The sequence below is a fragment of the Triticum urartu genome, chromosome 5A (genome assembly GCF_056163025.1).
Source record: "Triticum urartu cultivar PI428250 chromosome 5A, HENAU_Tu73, whole genome shotgun sequence".
NCBI classification, from domain to species: Eukaryota; Viridiplantae; Streptophyta; class Magnoliopsida; order Poales; family Poaceae; genus Triticum; species Triticum urartu.
The window spans coordinates 14,940,157-14,952,726 of record NC_141877.1 but is presented as its reverse complement, the minus strand read 5'-3'; the positions used below and the strand labels follow the sequence as shown (position 1 = coordinate 14,952,726).

Genomic DNA, 12,570 nt, shown 5'->3' with positions numbered 1-12,570 from the left:
CAGACAGGCGCGTCCGCGTGGGTGGGTTTCTTGGGAGCAAGCGGCCCAAGGTTCGGCCACTTCCACAAACACAAGCATTTGCGTTATCATGTACTCCCTGTGTTCCTTTTTTTTAAGATTCCAACAATAAGAGATTTGCAGAGCAAAATGAGTGAATATACACTTCAAACTATACATCCGTATGTAGTACTTGCATTTAGGTACTCACATTTCCTCTCTTATTCATCTACTAGTATGTTGTTTTACAAGCAGGTTTCTTATCTATAATAATAACAACAGAGAGATGACAGAAAACAGTGGTAAATTAGGAATGGCGAACAAAAAGCATGCTTTCTGCAACAAGATTAAAGTGACGCCAAATACGATGCCAACAGCCAAACAGTTTACTACATATCCAAAAGGTAATCAGGCGTACTTGCTCGCTCACCACAAAGACCAAAATTGGAGCAAGTTTGGTACATATCCGTCCCGTTCACAGCAACATGCGGTACATTATTGCTCGACAAGTCCTAAGAGCTTCAACCATAGTTCATTCCGCGAGTTAAGACATGCCCACTTTCACAAAAACAAGTGCAGAGTGGTGGTGTCTCAGATGCAGATCCCATCTAGTATGGCTCCACCGGTGCGCGGAACTTGAGGCCGGCATACACAGCGGCAGCGCCCAGCTCCTCCTCGATCCTCAGAAGCTGTTCCAATTAGAAAAGAAATAACCACTTGGTGTAAATTTGGGAAACCGATAAAAAAAACAAGACATGAATGCTCAAATAAACACATTACACTGAACAAAAGAATATCAGAAACCAAACATGCAAGATCAGTCTAATGCCAAACACAAGATGAGAAATCTTTCTTAAATGAGCACATTGCATCGAACAGAAGATTAAAGAGGAAGAACAATTTGTTTTTTGTTATTGTGAGAGGTCATGTTGGTCAACAGAATATCAGGAGAATGGTTCTGCAGTGCAAGAATTGCAGGAAAGCCACTTGCCTGGTTGTACTTGGCAAGCCGCTCTGAGCGGCAGGGAGCCCCAGTCTTGATCTGACCCTGTTGCACATGAAGAAACATTGGTCAGTTACTCCTGATAGATCCAGAGGAGAAAAAACAGTAGTCTCATTAAAATTATTCAGACAAACAATTAAAATGAAGATTATAAAATCATACCGTGGACAAACCGACAGCCAAATCAGCAATGAATGTGTCCTCAGTCTCACCACTGCACACCACAAATGTACATAAGCATACAAATGGTAATAACGATAGAAACAAGGGGGAAACGGATGGGTAACAAGGCAGTATCTAGTATGTACCTCCTGTGACTGGTCATCACACCCCAACCAGCATGTTTTGACATCTTCACGGCCTCGATACTCTCAGTGACGGATCCAATTTGGTTAACCTACACATGAAAAGGATGAAACAATCAGAATATGTAGTGCATACTCCATCTGATCAGGTCCTTATTATGGACAGAAGGAGTACTTGTACTATGACGACCAAAGGAGAAGAATCAATAACAGCTTCTGTTTGAAGAGAATAATACCTTCAGCAGAAGAGCATTGCATGACTTCTCCTTGATTGCCTTTGCAACTCTCTGCACAACATAGTGATACAGCAAATTAATTACAGTGATCCAACAGAATGAAAATGCTCACCTACACCACAGAAAACAAATCACTCACGGTTGGGTTGGTGACTAGAAGGTCATCACCAACAATCTGAACTTCCACTCCACATTCTTCAGTCATCTTAGCATAGTGCACCCAGTCATCCTGGTCAAATGGGTCCTCAATCGACACAATGGGGTACTCGCTCACGAATGACTTGTATACATTCTTCAGGCTATCTCCAGATATCTTCTGGGAACCATCGTTGTTCTACAGCAAGGGAGGGCAATGTTAAAAATGCTCATGAGAAGAGAACAAATTGTTGCCACAAAACAAACCATGGGGCTAATTACCTCTTCCTTGAAGTTGAGGTCATAGGTTTTGTCCTTGTCATTGTAGAACTCTGAAGCAGCAACATCCATTCCAATGACAACCTAGAATTTCCCAAACCAACAAATCTCCTTCAGTCACTAACTTAAAAGCTCACTGAGAAGTGTGTGACAACAGATTAATTCAAGCAGACAAACCTTGCCGGTGTATCCAGCCTTTTCAATTGCAGTCTTCAAGAGCTCAAGGCCCTCCTTGTTCTCCTACAACACCCGAAAACAAAAAGAACTCAGATCACACCCCACAAACATTGACCTCAATTTATAACAACACAGTAGTTCTATACGTCCAAACATGACAATCAGCAACTGTCGACGAAATAACAAGGCATAACAAAGCAAGGAAATCTGATCTTAAACCTCTAAGGACAGGGAAATACCTGAATGTTAGGAGCAAAACCACCTTCATCTCCAACATTGGTGGCATCTTGTCCATACTTCTTCTTGATAACAGACTGTCACAGAAAATGTTAGTTTTAGTAAATTTGCTTTTTACAAGATAGCAAAGAGAAAAAGAAGATGAAAGAATTACCTTCAAGTTGTGGTACACTTCAACGCCCATCTTCATTGCCTCCTTGAATGAGGCAGCTCCAGTAGGAAGGATCATGAACTCCTGCAGATATGCAAGTAAAGGCATAAATAAGAAATGTGCGAAAACAACATGATGAAAGATGTGAAAATCTTAGTTCAGAGCATTGCCTGCATAGCAAGCTTGTTTCCAGCATGGGATCCACCATTGATGACATTGAATGCAGGAACAGGCAAAACCAATTGCTTGTTGCCAGCAAGGTTGGCAATGTGCTGCAGTGAAGAATATATTCATGTTCAAAGACTTTAGGCAATAGCAAACAAATGTAGAATATTAAAAGAGTTGATTAGCAATGATGCACACCTGGTACAGCGGAATCTTCTTGACGCTGGCTCCAGCTTTGCAAACAGCTAGTGACACAGCCAGGATTGCATTAGCACCAAGCTGAATATACAGAAGAAATTGAGCTGTCAGAAGGGGATCTGCATATGGAAATTAGCATTGGCACCAAGTAAAACTCGTTGTGGATTATGTAATACCTTCTGCTTGCACCAACCCCATTCGTTTTTGGTTCCATCAAGCTGCTGAACCATATAGTTGTCGAGCTCAGTTTGAGCTGTAGGGTCCTGTGGAAGGAAAGAGAGCACTGAATGAATTATGCATTCAACTCCCATATCACAATAGAAAAGGGGGCAGAGACAATGCTAACCTTGCCAATCAAAGCTGGCGCGATAATCGAGTTCACATTGTCAACAGCCTGTGAAAGAAAAAAAGAAAAATACATGTAAATGCAAAGAAAAGACTAAATTATGCATGCAAATGGACTATTCGCTACAACAGAAAAAAAACCGGATAGCTATAGTGAAACATCAAGCACTAAATGATCCTGAGTTGTTCATTTCATGACAGTACTTGAGCAAGTTGGTTTTTTAGTAAATAAGAAAATGTGCACAAGAGATATTGCCCATGATTATTCACTTCATAAATACATAATCCTAAGCTACTACACATAATCAACGGCAATGAGATATCAAAGAAAAAAAGCTACAACCTACCACATTAAACTAGAAACATCAAGTTATACAGCACAAGGAAACATTGTATGGATGAAACCAACATGGCAAAATAACTTGTTCTCACAAACAGGACAACTGGAAAGATGGCACTGTTTGGTCCATTTGGCATAATAATTTGGTAAACAAGTAGGAAAATTTCAAAAGCTGGCAACAATATTGCTAGTGTAACAAAAGCATAGAGTTGAGGCAAAAAAAAACATATACAGCAGCCACATTACATGACTATTAACTATGACATAGATTTAAAGAATGTGAAGATAAAATTCACTCAAATGGATGTAAACCTTGGATACACCCTTTCCCAAGTAGTCAGATCCACCATCCCTCAGTTCCAAAGCTTCATAAACACCTACATAAGAGGGATGATTCAGACAAGACTAGTTAAACAAAACCAATACAATAACATTCCATAAATAATGATCCAAATAAGAGTTTGTGCCTTCACTAGTCAGGAAGGCAGGAAACCAAAGCAGAAACTTAAGGTTGAAAAGAAGAGAGTGATGATAATAACAAAATAACTCACCAGTTGATGCACCGCTGGGAACAGCGGCCCTGGCGAAGGTTCCATCTGAGCAGCACACATCAACCTGATGCACTAAACCATGAGATTAGCCAAATAACTTGCCAAAATATTTTACAATTTGGCATTGTGCATAGCTTAAACAATAAAATCCAGACAATGCCGCATGCAACTAGGACACAGGCCATATGGCTACATTTGGCTATATAAACACCAAGCACGGCGAACAACCATCTGTTGATACACACTGAAAACAAACAATGGAGGGCTGGCAGGCAAAATAAAAAATCGTTCTACCCAGCATCTATCTGACTGAACAAGCCAGTTTGCGTCAAATCTATCTAACATGTGGAAATAAACTGGCCAAGGATTGGCAACAAGCAAACGACATTTTACATCCTACCTGCACACCCAATGCCACTTGGACCAGAATGAGATGCTACACTCATTTAGATATTCGTCACATTACTTCACACTACGGAATTATGCACAGATCAAACGATAAGCACTAAGCAACAACCAGGGCACGAAACCGCAATGACTACATAAACACAGGGCATGGCGACCAGCCGATCTAAATGCATGACGAGCGCCACAGTAATCCGACTAAACAACCCACCTCACATCGAATCTAGCACATCCCTCGGCAACAGTAATCTGCATCCTACCTACCGTCCCACCCACCCAAAACCCCTCGAATCTAGCGCATCAGAAACCTACGGCCAGCGCCCCAGAAGCCCCGACCCACGGCCGACGGACGAATCACCAGATCGAAACCAGGCCGTCCTACCAGATCGAGTCGGACCGGAGCAGAACGTACAGATCGGGGGCGCGTGCGTACCTCGACGGTGGGGTTGCCGCGGCTGTCGAAGATCTGGCGGGCCTTCACGGACTGGATCGTGGCGGCCATGGCCGAAGCTTGGAGGAGAGGAAGCCGAAATAGATCGAAACGAATGGAGCGGAGGGCGGAGAAGGCGAGGCGAGGAGAGGGGAGAGGACAGGGCCGCCCATTCTTTTTTATAGTCGCGAGATGAAAGGGAAGCGTCCCCCCGTTTTTAGCCGTGCCGCTGCCTGTGGGGCCAGTGGGCGCGCGCTCTCCCGGGGGCCCGCATGGAAGGGGCTTTCGTGACTCGGAAACTGACGGGATGGATCGTCGTCGATGTGTGTAATATATAAATGCATCGTATCTACCGTTGTACTGTTGGAGTACTGCCTCCCCAAGCCGGTATCGAAAACCAATGCTTGTTCAAGGGGCCAAAAGATTTTTCATTACTTATAAGGAGCTTTCTTTCTTATACTCCCTCCGGTATTATTATTATTTTTGGGGCCCCGGTATGTTTTACTCCGCATATAAGATTTTTGTCTGAAGTCGGACTTGATACGACTTTATATTGAAAAAAGCATCAACATTCATAATATGTAACCAATATCATTAGATACGTCATGAATTCAGTTTTAAATTGTAGTATAGCTTAAGTATTATAGATATTGATATTTTTTTCATATAAATATGGTCAAACTTTATGAAGTTTTTTTTTTGCGGGAAAAACTTTATCAAGTTTGACTTCATACTAACCGGGAGACACACGGGCACTTCTCCAGATTGAGATCATTTGCATCACCGATGGGCTCCAGGAACAGTTGGGCACAATCAAAGATAGTAGCGGACACCTCCTACTTGGATAAGTGGGGGCCATCATAAAAAATCTGATGAAAAGGAGCAGGTCGTCGCTCTCAAGCTAACCAAATGCTTGAGGATGCCCTCAAAGCAGCAACAAAAAAAAGACGAACCTTGTACGCATGATGAAAGACTCCTTTCCACATAATTTTGTCCGTGCCTTGAACCTCGATATGGCATAGCCGACGTAGAGGAGGTCGAAAGAGTTCACAGCATGGTTCCGCCCGACTCGATCATTGACGAGCTGGTCACATTCTCGAGCTGACGATCATGCTTTAGGGATGTCCTCAAAGCAAAGATGGCCCTTGTAGGCCCATCCTCGGAAAAAAAGTCAGGTCTTGAACCTTAATATGTTGTAGCCAACGTAGAGGAGGTCGGGAGAGTTCAAAGCCTCGTTCCACATGGATTGATCGTTGGAGAGAAGAAGGAAGTCATCATCATTGTTGAATTTGGTGACGTTAAAATTGTTTTTTCAGGATTGCGTGTCGGTGTCAAAATCGGCGGATCTCGGGTAGGGGCTCCCGAACTGTGCGGCTAAGGTTGATGGTAACAGGAGACAGGGGACACGAAGTTTTATCCGGGTTCGGGCCCTCTTGATGGAGGTAATACCCTATGTCCTGCTTGATTGATATTGATGAGTATGGGGGTTACAAGAGTTGATCTACCACGAGATCGTAATGGCGAAAACCCTAGAAGTCTAGCATGTATGATTATGATTGCCTCTACGGACTAAACCCTCCGGTTTATATAGACACCGGAGGGGACTAGGGTTGTACAAAGTCGGTTACAAAGAAAGAAATCTTCATATCCGAACGCCAAGCTTGCCATCCACGCCAAGGAGAGTCCCATCCGGACACGGGGGAGAGTCTTCTGTCTTGTATCTTCATAGCCCATGCATTAGTCCGGCCCATGTCCAATAGGTCAGACGCCCGAGGACCCCTTAATCCAGGACTCCCTCAGTAGCCCCTAAACCAGGCTTCAATGATGAGGTGTCCGACGCGCAGATTGTCTTCAACATTGAAGGCGGGTTCCTCCTCCGAATACTCCAAAACAGCTCTCGAACACAGAGAACGTGTCCGCCTCTGTAAAACAAACACCACATATATCCGCAAAGAGTATAATATTTTACAAGTCCAATTTGCTGACAATTTTTGTAGCACGACATCACGTCCCAACCCAGCCATTATTTCGAACCATTTTTAGCCTCCCGTTCCACGTTTTAAGACGCGGTTTTATTGGCACGTCTTGTCGAAGCAGAGATCATGTCCCCTTATCACGGGATTCTCATTAATATGGGCGTGGATAACCCAACTGTTCCGTTGGCATGATCCCTTGCGAATAGGCAGGCTTTAAGGCCTATGAGGAGGCGTTTGATATTCATCGCCTTTATAAAGGGGCTCAGACCCGTCTTTCTCCTCCACGCCTACCTCTTCCTCAACCTTTCCAATCTCGAATTCCAACACCCAGGTTTCAACTTAATTGCTCCAAGCCTCCCAGTCATGTCCGGACCCAGCCTTCAAGGCCGGTGGGTGGCCTCCTTCGTCACAGAGGAGGATATCGCAAAGCTCCGGGCGGCAAGATACCTGACCGCGGAAATCCCCCATAGGCTACCTACTAAAGGACAGGTTATTCCTACTCCCAGACCCGGCGAGAGGGTCGTATTCATCTCTCACTTCCTCCGGGGGCTAGGGTTCTCTCTCCATCCCTTCGTTCACGGACTCATGTTCTATTACGGGCTAGATTTTCACGATCTAGCTCCAGACTACTTTCTTCACATCTCGGCGTTTATTGTCATGTGTGAGGCCTTTCTTCGTATTACCCCTCACTTCGGTTTATGGCTCAAGACTTTTAATGTGAAGCCGAAGGTAATCGAGGGGTGATACGTCTCCGTCATATCTACTTTTCCAAACACTTTTGCCCTTGTTTTGGACTCTAACTTGCATGATTTGAAGGGGACTAACCCGGACTGACGTTGTTTTCAGCAGAATTGCCATGGTGTTATTTTTGTGCAGAAATAAAAGTTTTCTGAATAACCTGAAAATCAACAGAGATTATTTTTGGAATATATAAAAAATACTGGCGAAAAAATCAAGGCCGGGGCCCCACACCCTATCCCCGAGGGTGGGGGCGCGCCTACCCCCCGGGCGCGCCCCCCTGCCTCGTGGGCCCCCTGATGCTCCTCCGACCTCAACTCCAACTCTATATATTCGTGTTCGGGGAGAAAAAAATAAGAGAGTAGGATTCATCGCGTTTTACGATACAGAGTCGCCACCAAGCCCTAAACTCTCTCGGGAGGGCTGATCTGGAGTCCGTTCGAGGCTCCGGAGTGGGGAATCCGTCGCCATCGTCATCATCAACCATCCTCCATCACCAATTTCATGATGCTCACCGTCGTGCGTGAGTAATTCCATCGTAGGCTTGCTGGACGGTGATGGGTTGGATGAGATTTATCATGTAATCGAGTTAGTTTTGTTAGGGTTTGATCCCTAGTATCCAATATGTTCTGAGATTGATGTTGCTATGACTTTGCTATGCTTAATGCTTGTCACTAGGGCCCGAGTGCCATGATTTCAGATCTGAACCTATTATGTTTTCATGAATATATGTGAGTTCTTGATCCTATCTTGCAAGTCTATAGTCACCTATTATGTGTTATGATCCGTTAACCCCGAAGTGACAATAATCGGGATACTTACCGGTGATGATCGTAGTTTGAGGAGTTCATGTATTCACTATCATTGCGTTTGGATGTCCCCATTGGAGCCCTGGAAATGGATTTGGTAATCATCTCACATCAATACAGCTGTTTGGCTGGACACTGAATTCGTATTGGAAATGAAAAACCAATTCAGTCCGTTTTGGCTACCACGTAAATCTCCCTCGCACGTTTCGGAGGGCTACCCCTTTGAATTGGACCGAAATGGACACCTCCCGCAAAACGTACCTGTTCGAGCCCGCAACGAGAAAATAGAAGAGAGAAAGGAGGGGATACGAGAAGGCGACCTTGCGACGACCTAGCAGGTAGCAGGCGGGCGGCGGCGGCGACCTAGCAGGTTGGTGGCGGCAGTAACAACCATGGAGTCTGACGGCGGCACAGGTCCCTTCCTCCCTGGTCCTTCCCCAACTCCTCTTCTCCGCCCCACTGAGCCACACCCCGCCATGGAGGTCGAGGGTGGCCCAGGACCAGCGCGCCCCGCCCCCTTGTGCCACGCCCCGCCGTCCTCCCCGGCCACCGTGCCTCGCCCTCCTCGGCCACGCCCCGCCCTCCTCCCTGCTCGACGTCCTCTGCCTCTCTTCTACTCCATGGCCGAAGGAACTGCTGCTCCTCTTCTGCTCCATGGCCAAAGGACATTGCTAGAATATTTATTTCTTACTGCCATATTTATTTCTTCTGCTCCATGGCCAAAGGAGATGCCCCGCTAGAGTATAATTTTCATGGCAATATAGCTATGCAATTCCAAAGTTTGTCATCCAAGCAGGATTTGGTATTACAACCTCATAGGCATTTCAAGGGGCAATGCAGTGAACAACCAAACATGCGAATTCGTATTCGTGCCATTTCAATTTCCTCACTGATTTGGAATTCCAGACCAATTCAATACAGAGCTCACCAATGGAGACATCCAAACGCAGCATATGTGTTAATGCTTTGGTCCGGTACTCTATTAAAAGGAGGCCTTAATATCCCTTAGTTTCCAATAGGACCCCGCTGCCGCGGGAGGATAGGACAAAAGATGTCATGCAAGTTCTTTTCCATAAGCACGTACGACTATATTCGGAATACATGCCTACATTACATTGATGAACTGGAGCTAGTTCTGTGTCATCCTATGTTATAACTGTTGCATGATTAATCGCATCTGACATAATTATCCATCACTGATCCAATGCCTATGAGCTTTTCCTATATTGTTCTTCACTTATTTACTTTTCCGTTGCTACTGTTACAATCACTATAAAACCAAAAATATTACTTTTGCTACCGTTACCACTACTATCATATTACTTTGCTACTAAATACCTTGCTGCAGATATTAAGTTTCCAGGTGTGGTTGAATTGACAACTCAGCTGCTAATACTTGAGAACATTCTTTGGCTCCCCTTGTATCGAATCAATAAATTTGGGTTGAATACTCTACCCTCGAAAACTGTTGCGATCCCCTATACTTGTGGGTTATCAAGACTATTTTCTGGCGCGGTTGCTGGGGAGCATAGCTCTATTCTTTGAGTCACTTGGGATTTATATCTGCTTATCATTATGAAGAACTTGAAAGATCAAAGAACCAAGATTTTTCCCTCAACTACGAGGGGAGGTGAGGAACTGCCATCTAGCTCTACACTTGATTCACCTTCTGTTTTGAGTAAACTTGTGACACCTACACATGCTATTGATTATGATAGGTCGCATGTTATTGATGATGCCACTTTTGCTTTGCATGATACTTATGATGAAACTACTTCTATGCTTGATAATACTATGCCACTAGGTGAATTTCTTAATGAACAACTTGCTAGGGCTAGAGAGAATGAAATTATTGAAACTGATAATATTGATGAAAGTGATGATGAAGATTCTCCCCTAGAGATGAATTGCCTACTGTTCCTGAGGGTTATGTTATGGATGAAGAAACTGCTAGAGACTTCTTAGCTTGCAATGATAGATCTGATCTTAAGAAATTATTAGCTAAGCTTAAAGAAAAGTCTTTGAATGCTAGAATGAAATATGACCCTGTTTTTGCTACTTCACCTATCTTTATTACTAATAAGGATTATGATTTCTCTGTCAATCCTGAGTTAATTACTTTGGTTGAATCTGATCCTTTTTATGGCTATGAATCTGAAACTGTTGTGGTACATCTTACTAAATTAAATGATATTGCCACCCTGTTTACTCATGATGAGAAAACTCGCTATTACTTTATCCTTAAGTTATTTCCGTTCTCATTAAAGGGTGATGCTAAAACATGGTTTAATTCTCTTGATCCTGGTTGTGTGCATAGTCCCCAGGATATGATTTAGTACTTCCCTACTAAATATTTCCCCGCTCATAAGAAACAAGCTGCTTTAAGGGAAATATATAATTTTGTGCAAATTGAAGAAGAGAGTCTCCCACAAGCTTGGGGGAGGCTTCTCTGATTACTTAATGTTTTGCCTGATCATCCTCTCAAGAAAAATGAAATACTTGATATCTTTTATAATGGACTAACCGATGCTTCCAGAGACTACGTGGATAGTTGTGCTGGTTGTGTTTTCAGGTAAAGAACTGTTGATCAAGCTGAATTGCTATTGAATAATATGTTGACTAATGAAAATAATTGAACACTTCCTGAACCAACTCATAAGCCAACTCCAAAGAAAAGGGGTATTCTATTTCTCAGTCCCGAATATATGCAAGAGGCAAAGAAATCTATGAAAGAAAAAGGTATTAAAGCTGAAGATGTTAAGAATTTACCACCTATTGAAGAAATACATGGTCTTGATAACCCTACACAGGTAGTAAAGGTAAATTCTCTCTATAGATTTGATAAATGTGAAATCGCATTTACTAAGTTTTCTAGCCAATGCTTGGATGAGTTTGATGACTTTATGGTTAAACAAGAAAACTTCAATGCTTATGTTGGTAGACAATTGAAACACAATGCTGATATGCTAGAACACTTGAGTGATTATATGGCTAGTGTTAAAGGTGAACTCAAACTTATTAGTAAACATGCTTCTATGGTTACCACTCAAGTAGAACAAGTACTTAAAGCTCAAAATGATTTGCTCAATGAATTAAATAATAAGAAGAATGATAATGTTGTTAGAGTTATGACTAGAGGTGGTAAAATGAATCAGGAACCTTTGTATCCTGAGGGCCATCCTAAGAGAATTGAACAAGATTCTCAAAGAACTAATATTTATGCACCTAGTTCTTCTAAGAAGAAGAAAAAGAAAAATGATAGAACTTTGCATGCTTCTAGTGAACCTGTTCTTGACACACCTAAGAATCCCAATGATATTTCTATTTCTGATGCTGAGACACAATCTGGTAATGAACATGAACCTAGTGATAATGTTAATGATGATGCTCATGTTGATGCTCAACCTAGCAATAATAATGATGTAGAAATTGAACCTGCTGTTGATCTTGATAACCCACAATCAAAAAATCAACGTTATGATAAGAGAGACTTTGTTGCTAGGAAGCACGGTAAGGAAAGAGAACCATGGGTTCAGAAACCCATGCCTTTTCCTCCTAAGCCATCCAAGAAAAAGGGTGATGAGGATTTTGAGCGCTTTGTTGAAATGATTAGACCTATCTTTTTGCGTATGCGTTTGACTGATATGCTTAAAATGAACCCTTATGCCAAATACATGAAAGATATTGTTACTAATAAAAGAAAGATACCGGAAGCTGAAATTTCCACCATGCTTGCTAATTACACTTTTAAGGATGGAATACCAAAGAAACTTGGAGATCCAGGAGTACCAACTATGCCATGCTCCATTAAAAGAAACTATGTTAAAACTGCTTTATGTGATCTTGGAGTCGGTGTTAGTGTTATGCCTCTCTCTTTATATTGTAGACTTGATTTGAATAAGTTGACACCTACTGAAATATCTTTGCAAATGGCTGATAAGTCAACTGCTATACCTGTCGGTATTTGTGAGGATGTGCCTGTTGTGGTTGCAAACGTTACTATTTTAATGGACTTTGTTATTCTTGATATTCCCGAGGACGATAGTATGTCGATTATCCTTGGTAGACCCTTTTTGAATACTGCAGGGGCTGT

General features: G+C 42.8%; 1 protein-coding gene across 2 annotated transcripts; it reads right to left on the bottom strand.

Moving 5' to 3' along the window:
• Positions 1-344: 344 nt before the first annotated feature.
• On the bottom strand, positions 345-5,137 carry LOC125506942 (enolase). Of its 2 annotated transcripts, XM_048671652.2 has the most exons (17): positions 4,958-5,137; positions 4,120-4,183; positions 3,881-3,945; positions 3,230-3,277; positions 3,060-3,146; positions 2,884-2,964; positions 2,691-2,792; positions 2,524-2,604; positions 2,372-2,446; positions 2,133-2,195; positions 1,959-2,039; positions 1,681-1,875; positions 1,542-1,592; positions 1,309-1,397; positions 1,163-1,214; positions 989-1,045; positions 345-686 (listed from the first exon to the last, which is right to left on the bottom strand). In XM_048671652.2, the coding sequence occupies exons 1-17, from the start codon at positions 5,024-5,026 to the stop codon at positions 606-608; spliced, it is 1,341 nt and encodes a 446-aa protein (XP_048527609.1). In that variant the 5' UTR covers positions 5,027-5,137; the 3' UTR covers positions 345-605. The 2 variants fall into 2 exon arrangements, with proteins under 2 accessions (XP_048527609.1, XP_087381444.1); XM_087525318.1 differs by lacking the exon at positions 345-686 and having other exon boundaries at positions 866-1,045.
• Positions 5,138-12,570: the final 7,433 nt, after the last annotated feature.